Genomic DNA, 14,880 nt, shown 5'->3' on the forward strand with positions numbered 1-14,880 from the left:
ACTCTAGGTGGCACTCTTGAGCCATGTTGTATCTTAGGGTTCTGTCATAATAAGCAATTCTAAGACTGACATATTAAACAAAATAGAAACTATCCAGTAGGATCATCCTTACAGCAACAGACAGCACATAGTAGTAAAGTCTATAGTCCCCTGTCCCTTTACTGATGGATCTCTTTTGAGGCCACTTCCTTACAGTATAGCCCTTCTATCTGACTATAAAGTCTTCTTGAATAATTCAGTTTTGCATTGTTTGCAGAAGGCTCGGAGACTGGGAGCTTTCCTAACTTAGCCAGTGGAGTTACTGCAGAATGGGAGTATTCATGTGTGGGGCCTGTTACTATTTGAGAGAGACCCAGGTCTGCCAGCAAAGCTATGAAACCCTGGGCTGGCCCTGACTTGGAGCATTCAGCATGCATGTTGAAATTACCCAGAACAATCAATCCAGATGTCTCCAACACCACATCTGAGAGGACCTTTGCCAACTCAGAAAGGGGGCGTACTGGAGCATTGAATGGTCAGTAAAGAAGAAGAATACCCGATCTGTCTTTAAGTCCCAATGAAAGGAGCATGCAGTCGATGCCAGCTGTGTTTGTTTGTAGTCTGTCTTTTTCACTGAGATACAAAGCAGATTACAACAATGTATGTGAAAATACAATATAATCAACAGCTAGAACATTCACTGAACAAAGTATAGTAGTGGAGAACAATTAGGACATTCAAATACAATAAACACTGGTAGCAGAAAATTTTTTAAAGACACATAAAGCTGGGCGCAGAATGGAAATCTGTCTGAAGCAAAGCATAACTAATTTCCATGGCATGTTTAGCAGCATGGAAACTTGCTAGTAGGTGCATATCTACATCAGCAGACAGTACCCAATAGCGAAGCATTCAGCCCTCGTCCCTACCAAGTCATCTTTCTGAACTTTCTTATGACGTATGTCCTGTTATTTGGGTAGAAAACCCTCCTGAATAATTCAGTTTTGCATAGATTGTGGAAAGCCAAGAGAGTAGGGGCTTTCCTGACTACCACAGGTAGACTATTCCATAAGGTGGGGGCTACCACAGACAAAGCACATGTGCAGGCAGCTGTTAATTTTGCCCAATTGTAGGGTGGTATCTTCAGAGGTCCCTGTTCAGATGAGCAAAGCTGCTGCGGTGAAGCATACATGGAGAGGCAGCTTGTACTGCAAGTCTGCAGAAGTTGAATGACTCACGAGTGATAATAGCAACTGCTTGTCCTTGGTCATTGCAAGGTTGGTGGTATAGGACTGCATAGCCAGGCAGAGTTAATTGGGACAGGCACACTGCATCATTTTCCTCCAACCAAGTCTCTGTTATGTAAGTCACATGTATTTCTTCTTCCTACCACAATCCAGTAAGGCATGCAGCTTTGATCTTTACAGGTCTGGTATTGCAGTGGGGGAGGTAGTGGCCTTTGGACTTTCGACTGTTATAATGCTAGAGAAGTTAAATAAGAAGTGGGCATCTGTGCCCAATACTGGCCACCTTTGATAAATTCCACTCCCATGTCTCCCAGCTACCATCTCCACTGGAAGTTTATGCCTCCTGCACAAGGCCTCTGTTAAATGGCCATCCCAGCAAATAGCTGTGAATGAGAAAGGGGAGGGGAGGAGCCTGCAGCCAGCTGGCCATTAGCCCCAGATCAAAGGCAAACCATCCATGCATATGTAGAAGCTAGGAAAAAATGATTAAACATACAGTTTTGATATTTTTGAAGAATGTTAGTTTTCTTCGGTATATGTCAGGTTTGGATATGGTTTCTTTTTCTGTGCCATTAAATCCTGTGAGGAAGGAGATGTGGGTGGGTATATTTTTATTATTTTTTGGCTGTCCTTTCTCCATAGAAGTTACTTGGAAGGCAGTCTGCTGGCAAGTGGTGCTTTGCTGGGAGCAGAAGAGCTGAGCCGGTATTTTCCTGATCGGAATATTGGAATCTTTGTGGCCACCTGGAACATGCAGGGCCAAAAGGTGAGGGAAGAAAGTTTTCCTTGGCTTTTTCTAATACTGACCCTTGGTTGCTTTGTTAAATTGAGAGTGAAAAGAAAAACGTGCAGTATCACAGTGCTAAAGTTGTGCAAACACATGCCCTGGGAGCACCATACCTGCAAACCCTGTGAACAAGCAAGGTGATGCAGATATTTTTCAGATTTCTCTTTGGGTTGCTGAAAGAAAGCTGCCAATCAGCTCCAGTGTCTGGTGAAGTTTGTGGCCCTGATCCATGTGCCTGTCCAGTCAGGGTCTTTTTCCCCTTCAGCTTTTATTTTGATGAAGGGAAAGTCCTTCCTGTGCAAAGTAGAATCATACTTACAGGCCATCTAGTCCAAAAATTTCTTTTGAGTATTTGGGAAATAATAATATCTGGTCTAATTCAGAAGTGTATAAATCTATATTTGAACTGTTATAATGAATATTTACAATTATCAAGCATTTCAGTCTGTCACATGTCATTTCCTCTTGATTTTTTTGAAAATGTCTGTTACTTACTAATGGTTATTAATTACTTATTACTTGCTAATTGTTATCTGGATCCAGAGGAGTTAGCCATGTTAGTCTGTAGTATTGACAAGGAAAGATTACAATCTGTTAATTGTTCTCTATCTATTAATCAATAATAATAATAAACAATCTGCCTAGCAAAGCTAGTTGCTGCAACCTGTATAAAGCAAAGCAAAGCAAAACAAAAAAAACAATTTACTATGTGTGGAGTCGTATTTGAGAACAGGTCTGGGAACAGAAACTGAAGCAGTCATCCACTTCTGTGCTCTCTACTGTGTTTGGTTAAAGGATTTCTTTTTTTATTAGAAGACAATACCAAGACTGAAGGGCGAGTCTCAGGGAAAGGGCGCACAGGAGCAGTGGGGTGCAAGGGGGAAAGGAAGCACTAGGATTCTCAGGAAGTTTGGTTCTAGAACCGTCTCCTTGGGGCACGTGCCAGTGGGTGAAACTCCTGGCCATCCACCAGAGTTAGCCCTCCCCACGTACCTGAAATGGCATTTTCCTTGTAGCAGGACTCGTGCTGCATTTTGTTGGCTGTGTGTTGAATGGGAGAACAGGCCAGTACTTCATTCGCGTGGATCCATGAGTAGATTTAAAACTGCTAATGTTCAGGCAGCCACAAAACTTGGAGCTTTTCAGATCATATGCAGAGGAAATCCAGACTCACCTTGGGCTCCAAATGAAATGGTTTTGGCAATTGTAGTTCTTCCCTCCCTCTAAGGGCTAACCTAAACTTTGGAAATGTCTTCTTTTTCTTGCAGGAGCTACCTGAACTGCTGGATGACTTGCTGTTGCCATCAGATCCTGACTTTGCCCAAGACATGTATGTGATAGGAATCCAAGAAGGCTGTCCCGATAGGTATGAAAACAGAGGGAAGTGATTTTCAAACCAAATGTCATTTTTCACCCACCCACCATTTTCAAGCATGCTACCTTGTCTACCTTTAGCCTTGCATGTAGGATGATTGTACTAGGAGTCTAAATTTGTAGCAAACTCGTTCTGCATCTGGTAAAACAGTCTTCAACTTCATTTTAAAATGTTGCTACTATAGGTCTTATTCTGAGGGAATGAAATGATGTTCACCATCATTTCAATTTTCCTGTTTGTTAATCTCAGATTATTAATTCACCAAGTCAGATACAGAAAACACAGCATTCCCTTGTAACTGGAGGCTATTGCCTTGTCTCTGTATCACGTGACCAGAATTTCCTGCCAGCACAGACATAAGTATTATTTACCCTACCTAGGTAAATAAGGTACGCTGCACTGATGACCTCGAAACTCATTTCAGGTAGCCCACCTCATCTAAGCAAGCCCATCTTGTCATTAATTTCCCGTTGAGTTTTACTTGAATCTGGTAGAGTCTGTGATTTATTGAGAAGTAACGAGGAACAGCTTTGTTTTGCTTCTCTTCACTAGGCGAGAATGGGAGATCCGCCTGCAGGAGACGCTGGGCCCCCATTACGTCATGCTGTACGCAGCTGCCCATGGAGTGCTTTACATGTCCATCTTCTTGAGAAGGGATCTTATCTGGTTCTGTTCAGGTGTGATTTGCCAATTAGACGTTTTTAATAAAGTGTTTGACTTAACTAATTCACATATTGGTAATTTAAAGTTGTCTTTTGGAGGACTTGGAAAATAGTGGATTTTATTTATTACTTCATTTATAGTCTGCCTCTGTCTTTGAGACTAAAGGCAAATAGTAGGGATGGAAAACACTAGATGTTTAAATAATAAACGATAAGGATTTGTTTACCATTTACAAGTTGCTGTAACCATTTTCCAAGGCTTGAAAAAACTGACATAGGGCTACCTGTGCAGCATTCTTGGATTGTCTGCCTATGGATTGTGTATTTCCCTTATGGTTAATCATCTGCACATAAGACTGACACTGGAGAATGTTAACATATTTATTTTATTTAACAACAATCAGTAGCAGAGTAAATAACATGTAAGAACATGTATAGGAGCTAAACAGATTGTGAGCTTGTTAATGTTTTAAAATTGAAATGATAAAATTGTTCAGAATTCAAACTGCTGCTTTATTATTAAACATCCCTAGGGTGTAAGGCCCTTTAAAAAGGCCATGGATAAAAACTCTTATTTGGCTTTCGGGATATTACAGATCATTTTCCTGCTTCGGGTAAACACAAAGCAGGAAAACCATATTTTTTCCAGGTGCACACACCCCTAGTGAGAACACCTCCTTCACCTTCATTCTTCTGTGCAGTCCTATATTGGGACTGCGCATGTGCAGACCAGCTGCTCGGCAGAGTTTCCCTCACATCCAGATCTCCACCTCATGATAATTTGGAATTGAGAGTGGGTCCAGGTTGGATCCAAGAACGTCCTTGAAGCATTGGTCTAATATGAGAGCCTCTTCATTGATCAGGTCAGATCCAAGAGCACATTCTCCCGTGGTCGAGGGAGTGGGGCAGTCCGTGACTCATGGCAAGCAACTCCTCTTCGTGCAGGGTCAGTCAAATTAATTGATCCCATAGGGGAGGAGCTCTTCCTTAACACGCCAATTTTTTCCAGCCCTGCTCAACATAATAATAATAATAACAACATTCCATTTATATACTACCCTTCAGGATGACTTAACACCCACTCAGAGTGGTTTACAAAGTGTTATTATTATCCTCACGACAAAACACCCTGTGAGGTGGGTGGGGTTGAGAGCCCCTAGAAGCTGTGACTGACCCAAGGTCACTCAGCTGGCTTCAAGTGGAGGAGTGAGGAATCAAACCTTGTTTTCCAGATTAGAGTCCCATGCTCTTAACCACTACACCAAACTGGCTCTCGTAGGGCATCGAATTACCTTGCTCCAGAGAGCAAATGATCCAGGACAACGTGAAGAAGAAGGAAAAAAGGAGAAGCAAGAACAACGCTCGCTGAGGAAAAGGGCCTGGCCCTCCCCCCCATCTCCATTTGTCAGCGCGAGCAGTGCAGGATGAGCAGCAGAGCCTGACACAGTCCTTATTTCAGCCACAAATGACGTTGAGGCTACATAGCCACTGAGGCTGTGTTGGAGCAGACAACAACAGCCTCAACAATAGAAAGCACGTCACTCAGCCTGCTAAACCCCAGTAAGTGACCGCGTCAGAGGCACTGGTTGGATGGGAGGCTCTGCTCCCAAGTAGAGATTTACCCAGAGCGGAATACACACCTGGGAGCCCTAGAGCCTTGCGCTACCAACAGAGGTCTTTATAAAAAAATCTCTCTCTCTCTCTCTTTCCTTCCCTCTTTACTCATCCCCCTCCCTTTCCTGCTCTTTCTTTTAGATGGGAAACCCATGGGAGGGAATGATAGCCAAGGCGGGACTGGATGCATCCAGATCTGTAGAGGGAGACCATTGTGGCTTAGGCCTCTTGCCTCCAATCATTCACTTCAATCCCCCAACTGGGAGGGTCAGAAAGGCAGTGAAATTGATCTGTCTGGCCAAGATGCAAAATCCAATTTGTTGGCATGGCTTAGGACAGAAATCAAAAAAGAATTCAAAGAGGCCATTAAAGAATTTAAGGGGCAGGAAGACACTGCCAAAAGGGGGGACTGAAGTGTAGTCCTAAGCAAGGGCCAAAGATCTAAGAACCTTCCTGCCCCCCAAAAGCCAAAAGAAGAAGAAGGGCAGTAATCAGGGTCCCCGAGGACTCTAGCCCCTCAGAGGACCCCCCACTCTGAATCGGAACTCTGACCCACCCTCAGAAAGCGAGGAAGGGGAGCTCAGAAGAAGAAGAGGAAACAGTTGGCCCTATACAAACTAGGCTTTTTCCTCAAGAAGTGTATTCTTGGCTACTTCCAAAGGTTCTCAGAGCCCTAGAAATTACACAAACGGACACGAGAAAGGTGGAGTCAGACCCAGCCTTTCCCCAAGGCTTAGAGAGGGCGCTTCCAAAACTGGGGACCATACAAACAGGAGTACCGTTACCAGTAATATTCCATAGCATTATGCAGGCAGAATAGGATAACCCAGCCAAGCCAAAATCCTCACAGTCTGTGTTCAATACGTTCTACTCACTGGTACCAGAGGCAGTGAAGAAAATCAAACTGCTGGCAGTGGATGATCCCATTATAAGCCTGGCAACTACTTCAGTCCTTCCAATGGACGCAGAAGGGCTGCTTAAGAACCCATCAGACAAGAAGATAGAGCAGGCGTGCAGAAGCTTTGAGGCTTTGGCAGCATCCTTAAGAACCTCCACAAGTTTAATTGTATCTTCAATTTTGATATTTTAACTTAATTTTTAGAATATTTGAAATTTTAAACCTCTGTTTATATGGGAATGTAGTCTGTTTTTAACATCATTTTTTTCTTAATTGTTATTTATTTGCTTCCCTTCAAACTATTTACTGGTTAATGACCATAATACGTTTTACAATTACTTACAACTGGCTCACTGTTTGCTGGGACAGCGTTCACTTGGGCCTCAGACCTAGCGGGGGCAGGCAGCGAGGTGCTAAGGAGATCAAAAATGAAGCCAAGAAAATAGCCCTGGCTTCAATTTCTGCCGCAGAAACCACGCTGGACTCCTTCTAAATGGCCTCAAGGGCCATGGGATTCAATGTCACTGCAAGATGTAATACATGGCTAAGAAACTGGGATGTCGACCCCTCTGCACGTAATAAGGTAGCGGCAATACCCTTTACTGGGGCAAAACTCTTTGGAGAAGCCCTAGACAGATATTTGGTGGAGGATACTGAGAAGAAAAAAGTAATACCATCAAAAAAGAGAGAGGCAAAGATCAAGAGCGGGCACTCCTTTTGTAACAACAGGCACCCCCTGTGACTGGGAAACGCCAAACCCTTTAAAACTTGTTGACAACCGAGACCCAGAAGCGACAATAGGTCCTTGGACCTATTGTCGCTTCTGGGTCTCGGTTGCCAACAAGTTGGCAGGACAGAAAGGACAAAAAGGAAGGACACCTGCCATGACTATCAAGATCAAAAGAAAGTCATGCAGATTGGAGGTCAACTGCAGGAATTCGTGAACCGGTGGCAACAAACAATAACAGAAAATGGGTACTGAACACGGTATCTATGGACTATTCCCTAGAGTTTGACACGATTGCATCAAGACACCTTATTCTACTTCCAAAAACACACTGAAACAAAAGCATGTTAAGATAAAGGAGGCCATATAACATCTCTTAGAGATAAACGCAATAGAACCAGTACCAACTCCATAACAGAACCGGGGGGTCTACTCAGTGTTCTTCATCATACCAAAGAAAAATGGGGGTGTCAGAGCTGTTTTGGACCTGAAGTGGTTGAATCAATACATGAAATCCCGAAAGTTCAAGATGGAAACAATAAAATCTACCGCAGGGGCCATATAGAAAGGAGACTACCAAGCCTCCATAGATCTGTCAGAGGTCTATCTGCACATACCCATAAGGGAAGCACACAGAAAATACCTATGCTTCACATAGGATGGGGAACACTATCAATACAGGGCTCTACCATTCGGACTGAAATCCTCACCAAGAGTGTTTACAAAGGTCTTGGTGACATTAATAGCATTCATCAGACTCCAAGGAATATCCCTGTACCCATACCTGGACGATATACTCATCAAGGCCCCATCCCTAGCCTCGGGTTTGGAAGCTGTGAAACACACCATGGACTGCTTGGAAAGCCACGGATCCATGATCAACAAGGCAAAGAGCATCCTGACACCAGTACAGAAAATCCTACACCTGGGAGTAATGATAGACACAATCAAGGACAAAGTCTTTGTATCAAAGGAGAGACAACAGAAAATCATCTCCATGGTCAGAGCAGTTCAGAAACAGAAAACAGTGGAGGTGATGCAACTAGCAAAACTCCAAGGAATGATGGTGTCTTGCTAAGACACTCTGCAGTGGTCAAGATTTCACACTCGCCCTCTACAGAGTTTTCGGCGACCGTATCAAAAGATCATATCACAAGGATAATTTAAGAACTGTAATAAACGCAATAGAGTATTATGATAGGCATTGTGAGAAAGAAGTTGGTTTCTTTTTTATTGACGCAGAGAAAGCTTTTGACAATTTAAATTGGAATTTTATGTTCGCCACAATGGAAAAGTTACAGATGGGAAAAGAATTCATCCAAGCGGTGAGAGCGATATATAAAGACCAATGTGCAGCAATTGTAGTAAATGATGAATTAACTAAAAAACTAGAAATAAGGAAAGGTACAAGACAAGGTTGCCCACTGTCTCCACTGTTGTTTATTATGATTCTGGAAATTCTATTGATGCAGATACGAGAAGATGATGCCATAAAAGGTATAAAAATGAAGGAATTTACTTATAAAGTTAGAGCTTTTGCAGATGATGTAATGGTTATTGTAGAAGACCCAGTTCAAAATATGCCGAGACTGTTGGACAAGATAAAAGAATGTGGTGATTTAGCCGGATTCCTTGTTAACAAAAGAAAATCAAAGATACTATGCAAGAACATGGTGAAACAAAGACAACAAGAATTAATGGAAATTACCAACTGTGAAGTAACACATAAAGTAAAGTATCTAGGAATAGAACTTACTGCAAAAAGTATTGATTTATTTAAGAACAACTATGAAAAGCTATGGCAGCAAATAGACAGAGACTTAATTAAATGGAACAAATTAAATTTGTCATGGCTGGGAAGAATAGCTGCAATCAAGATGAATGTGTTACCACGGATTATGTTTTTGTTGCAAACAATACCGATAATAAGAGATAATAAGTTGAAAAATGGCAAAGGAAAATTTCGGACTTTGTATGGGCAGGCAAGAAACCCCGAGTGAAGATGAAAGTTTTATGTGATGCTAAAGATAGAGGAGGGCTGCAATTACCAAATATCAGATTATACCATGAAGCAGTATGTTTGGTGTGGTTAAGAGATTGGATGTTGTTGGAAAATTGTAAACTTCTAACTCTTGAAGGATATAAGAAACTATTTGGTTGGCATGCGTATTTATGGCACGACAAATTAAAAGCAGATTCTATGTTTCTGCATCATTACATTAGACGAAGCCTCTTCACAATTTGGAAAAAATATAAAAAGTATTTGGGCGAGGGTATCCCCATCTGGGTGGTACCATTTGAAGTTATTGATCCGAGAACTATCTATAATAAAGAACAGTGTTTGCCATATAAAGAGATATTGAAAATGGAGCAAAATGTGACAAAGATTAAAACAGAAGAAGAACTATTTCTCACTATGGATAGTTTCAATACAGACAGATTAAAGACTTATATGACTTGGATCGTCTAAAATGGGGGCTTAAATGGAAAAATTCAGAACTGGAAGAAAATATACTTCAAGAAGGCAAGAAAATGATATCTAAAGTTTACAAGATACTGCTAAAGTGGTATACAGGAGATGAAACTGTTAAAGCTCAGATGGTGAAGTGGGCCATCAATTGTAACAGAGATATAATGATGGAATCGTGGAATACTTGTGGAAAAATACATTGAAGATTTCAACCTGTACCAATATTAGAGAGAATGTATATAAGATGATATACAGGTGGTACTTAACGCCGAAGAAAATAGCATATGGGAATGCCAAAATGTCAGATAAATGTTGGAAGTGTAATAACCATGAAGGATCATTGTATCATATGTGGTGGACCTGTGAGGTAGCTAAACAGTTCTGGGGAGATATTATAGAAGTTATTAATGAAATTTTACAATTTTCAATAAAAAAGAACCCAGAACTGTTGCTGCTGAACTTGAACATAGAAGAAATCGCTATGCAATATAGAACATTACTATTTTATATGACAACAACGGCAAGAATTTTATATGCACAGAAGTGGAAAACACAAGAAGTACCATCGATTGAAAATTGGATACAAAAATTGCTGCACATGGCAGAAATGGATAAAATGACGAGAAGGTTGAGAGATCAGAATCCAGAAGAATTCTTTAAAGACTGGGGGAGACTAAAACAGTATTTAGAGAAAAAGTGGGACGTAAAGGGGAAATTATGGTTGTTAGAAAATTATTAATTTTGTAGATTGGAAGAGGTATAGATCTTTACTAGAGAAGAAGAAAGATATACTATAATTGTTATTATTAGATTGATATCAAGGTTTATTGAAATTATTAATATATTATCCAGTATAATAATATATTAGGATATGTAATAAAAGAATAGAGAAGTAGGTAATAAAATTTAACAGAGGGTGGGAAAACTGTTGGAAGTCCTAGATAAAGAGGGGAGGGAAAGGGTGGGGGGGTATCAGAAATAAGGGTATTAATGAAAAATTTGTAATAGCAATTTATACTCACCCAATAAAAATTTTAACAAAAAAAAAAAAGATCATATCACACAAACTCCAGAAAAGAGTACGCATGCCAGAGACTTTACGCAGAGAAATGAGCTGGTGGACAGAACCCAACAGATTCAACGAAGTCACATCTCTCAGGGAACCAAAGAGAGTTGTGATGACAACAGACACGAGTCTGACAGGATGGGGAGCACAAATGGAGGGTAGACTTGCCCAAGGCACCTGGTCAAGACAGGAAAAGAAAAACAGCATAAACCTACTGGAACTAAGGGCCATCAAGAAAGGACTAAGAGAGTTCCAAGACGACCTAGCAGGATGTCACATCATGGTGCAAACCGACAACAAAACTGCAAAAGCATACGTAAACAGACAAGGAGGCACCAGGTTCAGAACATTGAACTCGGAAGCGAAGGAGATAATGATATGGGCAGAATCGAATCTGAGATTGATAAGAGCCATACATGTAGCAGGTCAAGAGAATACGACAGCAGACTGGCTAAGCAAAAGCACAGGGGATCAGGCGGAATGGAAGGTGAACGAACAAGTGTTTGAGCAGGTGTGCAAGAAATACAGGGTATTGATCTATTCACGATGGCACAGAACATCCAAGTGCCCAGGTTCTTTTCCAGAAAACGAAGAATGGCCTTGGACCCTACTATATGCATTTGAACCAATACAAATACTACACAGGGTAATACAAAAAATAGTGGAGCAACAGGTAGAGGTGATACTAATCACTCCATACTGGCTGAGAAGGGCATGGTTCCAAGAAGTGGTGCATCTATCGAACGCAGAACCATGGAAACTGCCACACAGAATGGATCTGCTAACACAAGGGAAGATTCAGCATCCAAACCTGACAATCATGAATCTAACAGCATGGAGATTGAGTACTACCAGTTGAAAGAACTAGGGTATACAGAAAAAGTAATTGCTACCATGCTGGTGTCATATACACCTCCAGCATATCTGTCATGAGTTATGGATTCCTTGTTGCAGTGTGTAGTATACCTCTGAAAACATGCAGAGGGAACCTGTTTTGCTGACGGGTTGCTAGCTGCTTATCTTGCAGGTGTTTGGGTTACAATTTCCTGGCAGTCCTGAGATTGTGGCCTTGAAGTTCCAGCAGAGACTGCACCAACCTCCTAAGAGACTGAGCAGAGCTCATCCTTTCCCTCCTCCCTTTTCCCCTGACTCCTAAAAGACTTTCTTTCCCACTGGGGGGGGGGCATGGACTTTGTCCTATAATCTTGCTTTGCTACCTTGAGTCACTTCAGCCAGTGATCCTGTCTGCCCATCTTGATACTTGTATTTCTCTTCAATAAAGTAACTTTAACTCATATACCTGAGTGATGCAATGAACTGCTTGGGGATTTACCTGGCAAGACCTGACAGCTGGCATCTAGGAAACTCTCAACAAACAAGAGTTACAATAAGACCTGGCAGGTGTTCCACAGATGGTGTTCAGATAGAGGATGCAGTCCCCTAACTACACCCATAAAAAAATTCTGCTGTTTCTACAAGAAGGTTTGGACAGAGTTTTGATCACCAGCACATTTAAATGGCAAGTAGCAGCCATCTCGGTCATACAGGGAACTAAGAACGGAACATCTCTTACCAGACGCCCACATGTTAAAAGATTCCTGAGAGGAATCACGCTGATAAACCCTCCAAAAATCACAAGTCATGGACTGCCCCAGTCCCTCGACCATGGGAGAATGGAAGATTTGTATTCACTTACTGTGAAGCTTCCATTCTCTGTGGTCAGGGAGTGGGGCAATCCAACCCACCAGATTTCTAGTAGAAGTGGGGATACGGGAAATACAGAGAATATAATTCAGTCAGAACAAAAGGGGAGAAATTATTGTGTGTTTGTATATAGTTATGTTAGCATTCCAATTAAGCATTATAGGATAATGAAGAGATGATGGGAAGAAAAGAAGGTATCGACAGACGCATGGAGAATATGGGCTTGAAAATTAATTGGCATTAGGGAAGAACCCCTCCCCTATGGGATTGATTAATCCGACCCTGTGCAAAGAGGAGCTGCTTCCCATGAGTCACAGACTGCCCCACTCCCTGACCACAGAGAAAGGAAGCTTCACAGTAAGTAAATACAAATCTTCCATTCCAGGCACCAGTCTACACCAAAACACATCCAATATCATCATGCAGAACCACATGTTTAGTGTTGTACCCATTATGTACCTCCACCTTGACATTTCCAGTGGCCAGAAGGGTCTGGATAATGCCATGCCTCCCCAGAACCAAGACCATCTCCTTCCATGGGCAAGACATAACACAAGTACTTGAGATAGACATCTCCTCATCTGATCAGTTTGGTGTAGTGGTTAAGAGCAGCGGGACTCTAATCTGGAGAACCGGGTTTGATTCCCCATTCCTCCACTTGAAGCCAGCTGGGTGACCTTGGGTTAGTCACAGCTTCTAGGAGCTCTTTCAGCCCCACCCACCTCACAGGGTGTTTGTTGTGGCGATAATAATGACATGCTTTGTAAACCACTCGGAGTGGGTGTTAGTTGCCTTGAAGGGCAGTAGATAAATTGAATGTTGTTGTTTTTATTATCCTAAAACCAAAGATGAAATCCTTAGGAGACTATACAATGATACTCCACCTATGGTCACATTCCCCATTTTAGAAGGCTTTAGTGACATGGTTACTGAAATAACGGAAAAACCAGCTGCCTTGCCTCCCACACCTGGGAAAATTAAACACCTATATAAAGTACTTGGCTTCCTTAAGTACCCCTCCACCACCTTCCTCTTTAGTGACTGAGGAAATTCAAATGAGACATCACTCTGGTTTGCACTCTGCCCCCACTGACAAGGAGGGCAGGAAGTTAGACTACATGGGGAGACATCAAGTATTCTATTTCGGCCCTAAACTTTAGAATTGGTAACCACCAAATGATTGCAAGGGCATATCAACTCTACATAAGGGGAAAATTAGACTCCTTCCTGAAGATAAGAAAGCACTCATAAAATTACTACAATCAGGCGGTGCGACTATCTAAACAAATGAGCACTGACAGGCATGTAGTGGAGACCGCGGCCGGGGGGTGCCGAGCACCATACTTACTAGATGCCACTCATGGCTGCGGTCAACAGCTCTACCTCTGGATACCAGGATCAAGGTGGAAGCATTACTCTTCAAAGGCCCTACTCACTTCTCCGATAAAAATAATGATATGCTTTCTCAGAAATGAAAAACAAGCATACTACCAAGTCCCTCAGAGTCACAACATCCAAACAACTACAAAGGAGGCCACATTTCTTCCAACGCCACCACTATCACTACAACAGATCACAGAGGCATTACCAACCACAGACCTAGCCTACACATCAGCATTCTCACAGTGCCCCACCTGCACAGCCAAGGAGAGGCCCTCCCATCCCACACAGCATCAAAAGGATTAACGGGGCCATAGGAAGCAGCTCTAACTGGAGCCTGGACTCCCTACTGCTGGCCCATCTCATTGAACAGAGTGTCATTCTATACCTCTAACTGAGAGGCTATAACATCTGACACTTGGGTCTTAGCTATAGTGAGATCACTAGTCAGTAAGACTAGATTTAAATCATGGTTTTCTACATAAAGACTCCTCACACTTAGCTTCTTGTGCAGATCTGTTCTACTCCCAACAACCTTCTATTCATTGAATTTTTTGAAACGTAGCACTTAAGACGTGAGGGGTTGGTTCTGTGTACAAAGATTTGCAAAGGAACAATGAGATTAACATCTTTTTCTCAACTGTGTATGTTTATTTTATAACCTTTTTGCTGTGAAGAAGAGACGTGATCTCTGCAGACACAAGTTCACAGTTTTGAGAACTGTAAAACCAAGCATCTGTGATAATACCTTCTAGATAGAAAAATTGCCCAATAATCTTACAGAAACCTCTGGAAGAGCATGACATTGTGAATGGATTAATGGAATTCGTTTTCCAAAAAATTTAAAACATTGCATGAATATACAGCCTCATGCTACATAATTAAAAACTAATCCTTATTTCATGATGATAACCTTTGGACTATAATGTATCTTAAATAGAAAACTATGTTTAGATAAATTTTTTCCTCAA

At 41.8% G+C, this 14,880-nt stretch overlaps 1 protein-coding gene across 4 annotated transcripts in view; it reads left to right on the forward strand.

The window, feature by feature from the left end:
• The window catches only part of INPP5E (inositol polyphosphate-5-phosphatase E), a 57,306-nt gene that overhangs the window by 15,730 nt on the left and 26,696 nt on the right, over window positions 1-14,880 (forward strand). For all 4 annotated transcript variants that reach the window (XM_054997539.1, XM_054997540.1, XM_054997541.1 and 1 more), the window contains exons 3-5: window positions 1,869-1,992; window positions 3,282-3,379; window positions 3,941-4,065. In XM_054997539.1, the coding sequence (XP_054853514.1) occupies window positions 1,869-1,992; window positions 3,282-3,379; window positions 3,941-4,065 (347 nt within the window). The remainder of the gene's footprint in view (window positions 1-1,868; window positions 1,993-3,281; window positions 3,380-3,940; window positions 4,066-14,880) is intronic.

The sequence above is a fragment of the Eublepharis macularius genome, chromosome 14 (genome assembly GCF_028583425.1).
Source record: "Eublepharis macularius isolate TG4126 chromosome 14, MPM_Emac_v1.0, whole genome shotgun sequence".
NCBI lineage: Eukaryota > Metazoa > Chordata > Lepidosauria > Squamata > Eublepharidae > Eublepharis > Eublepharis macularius.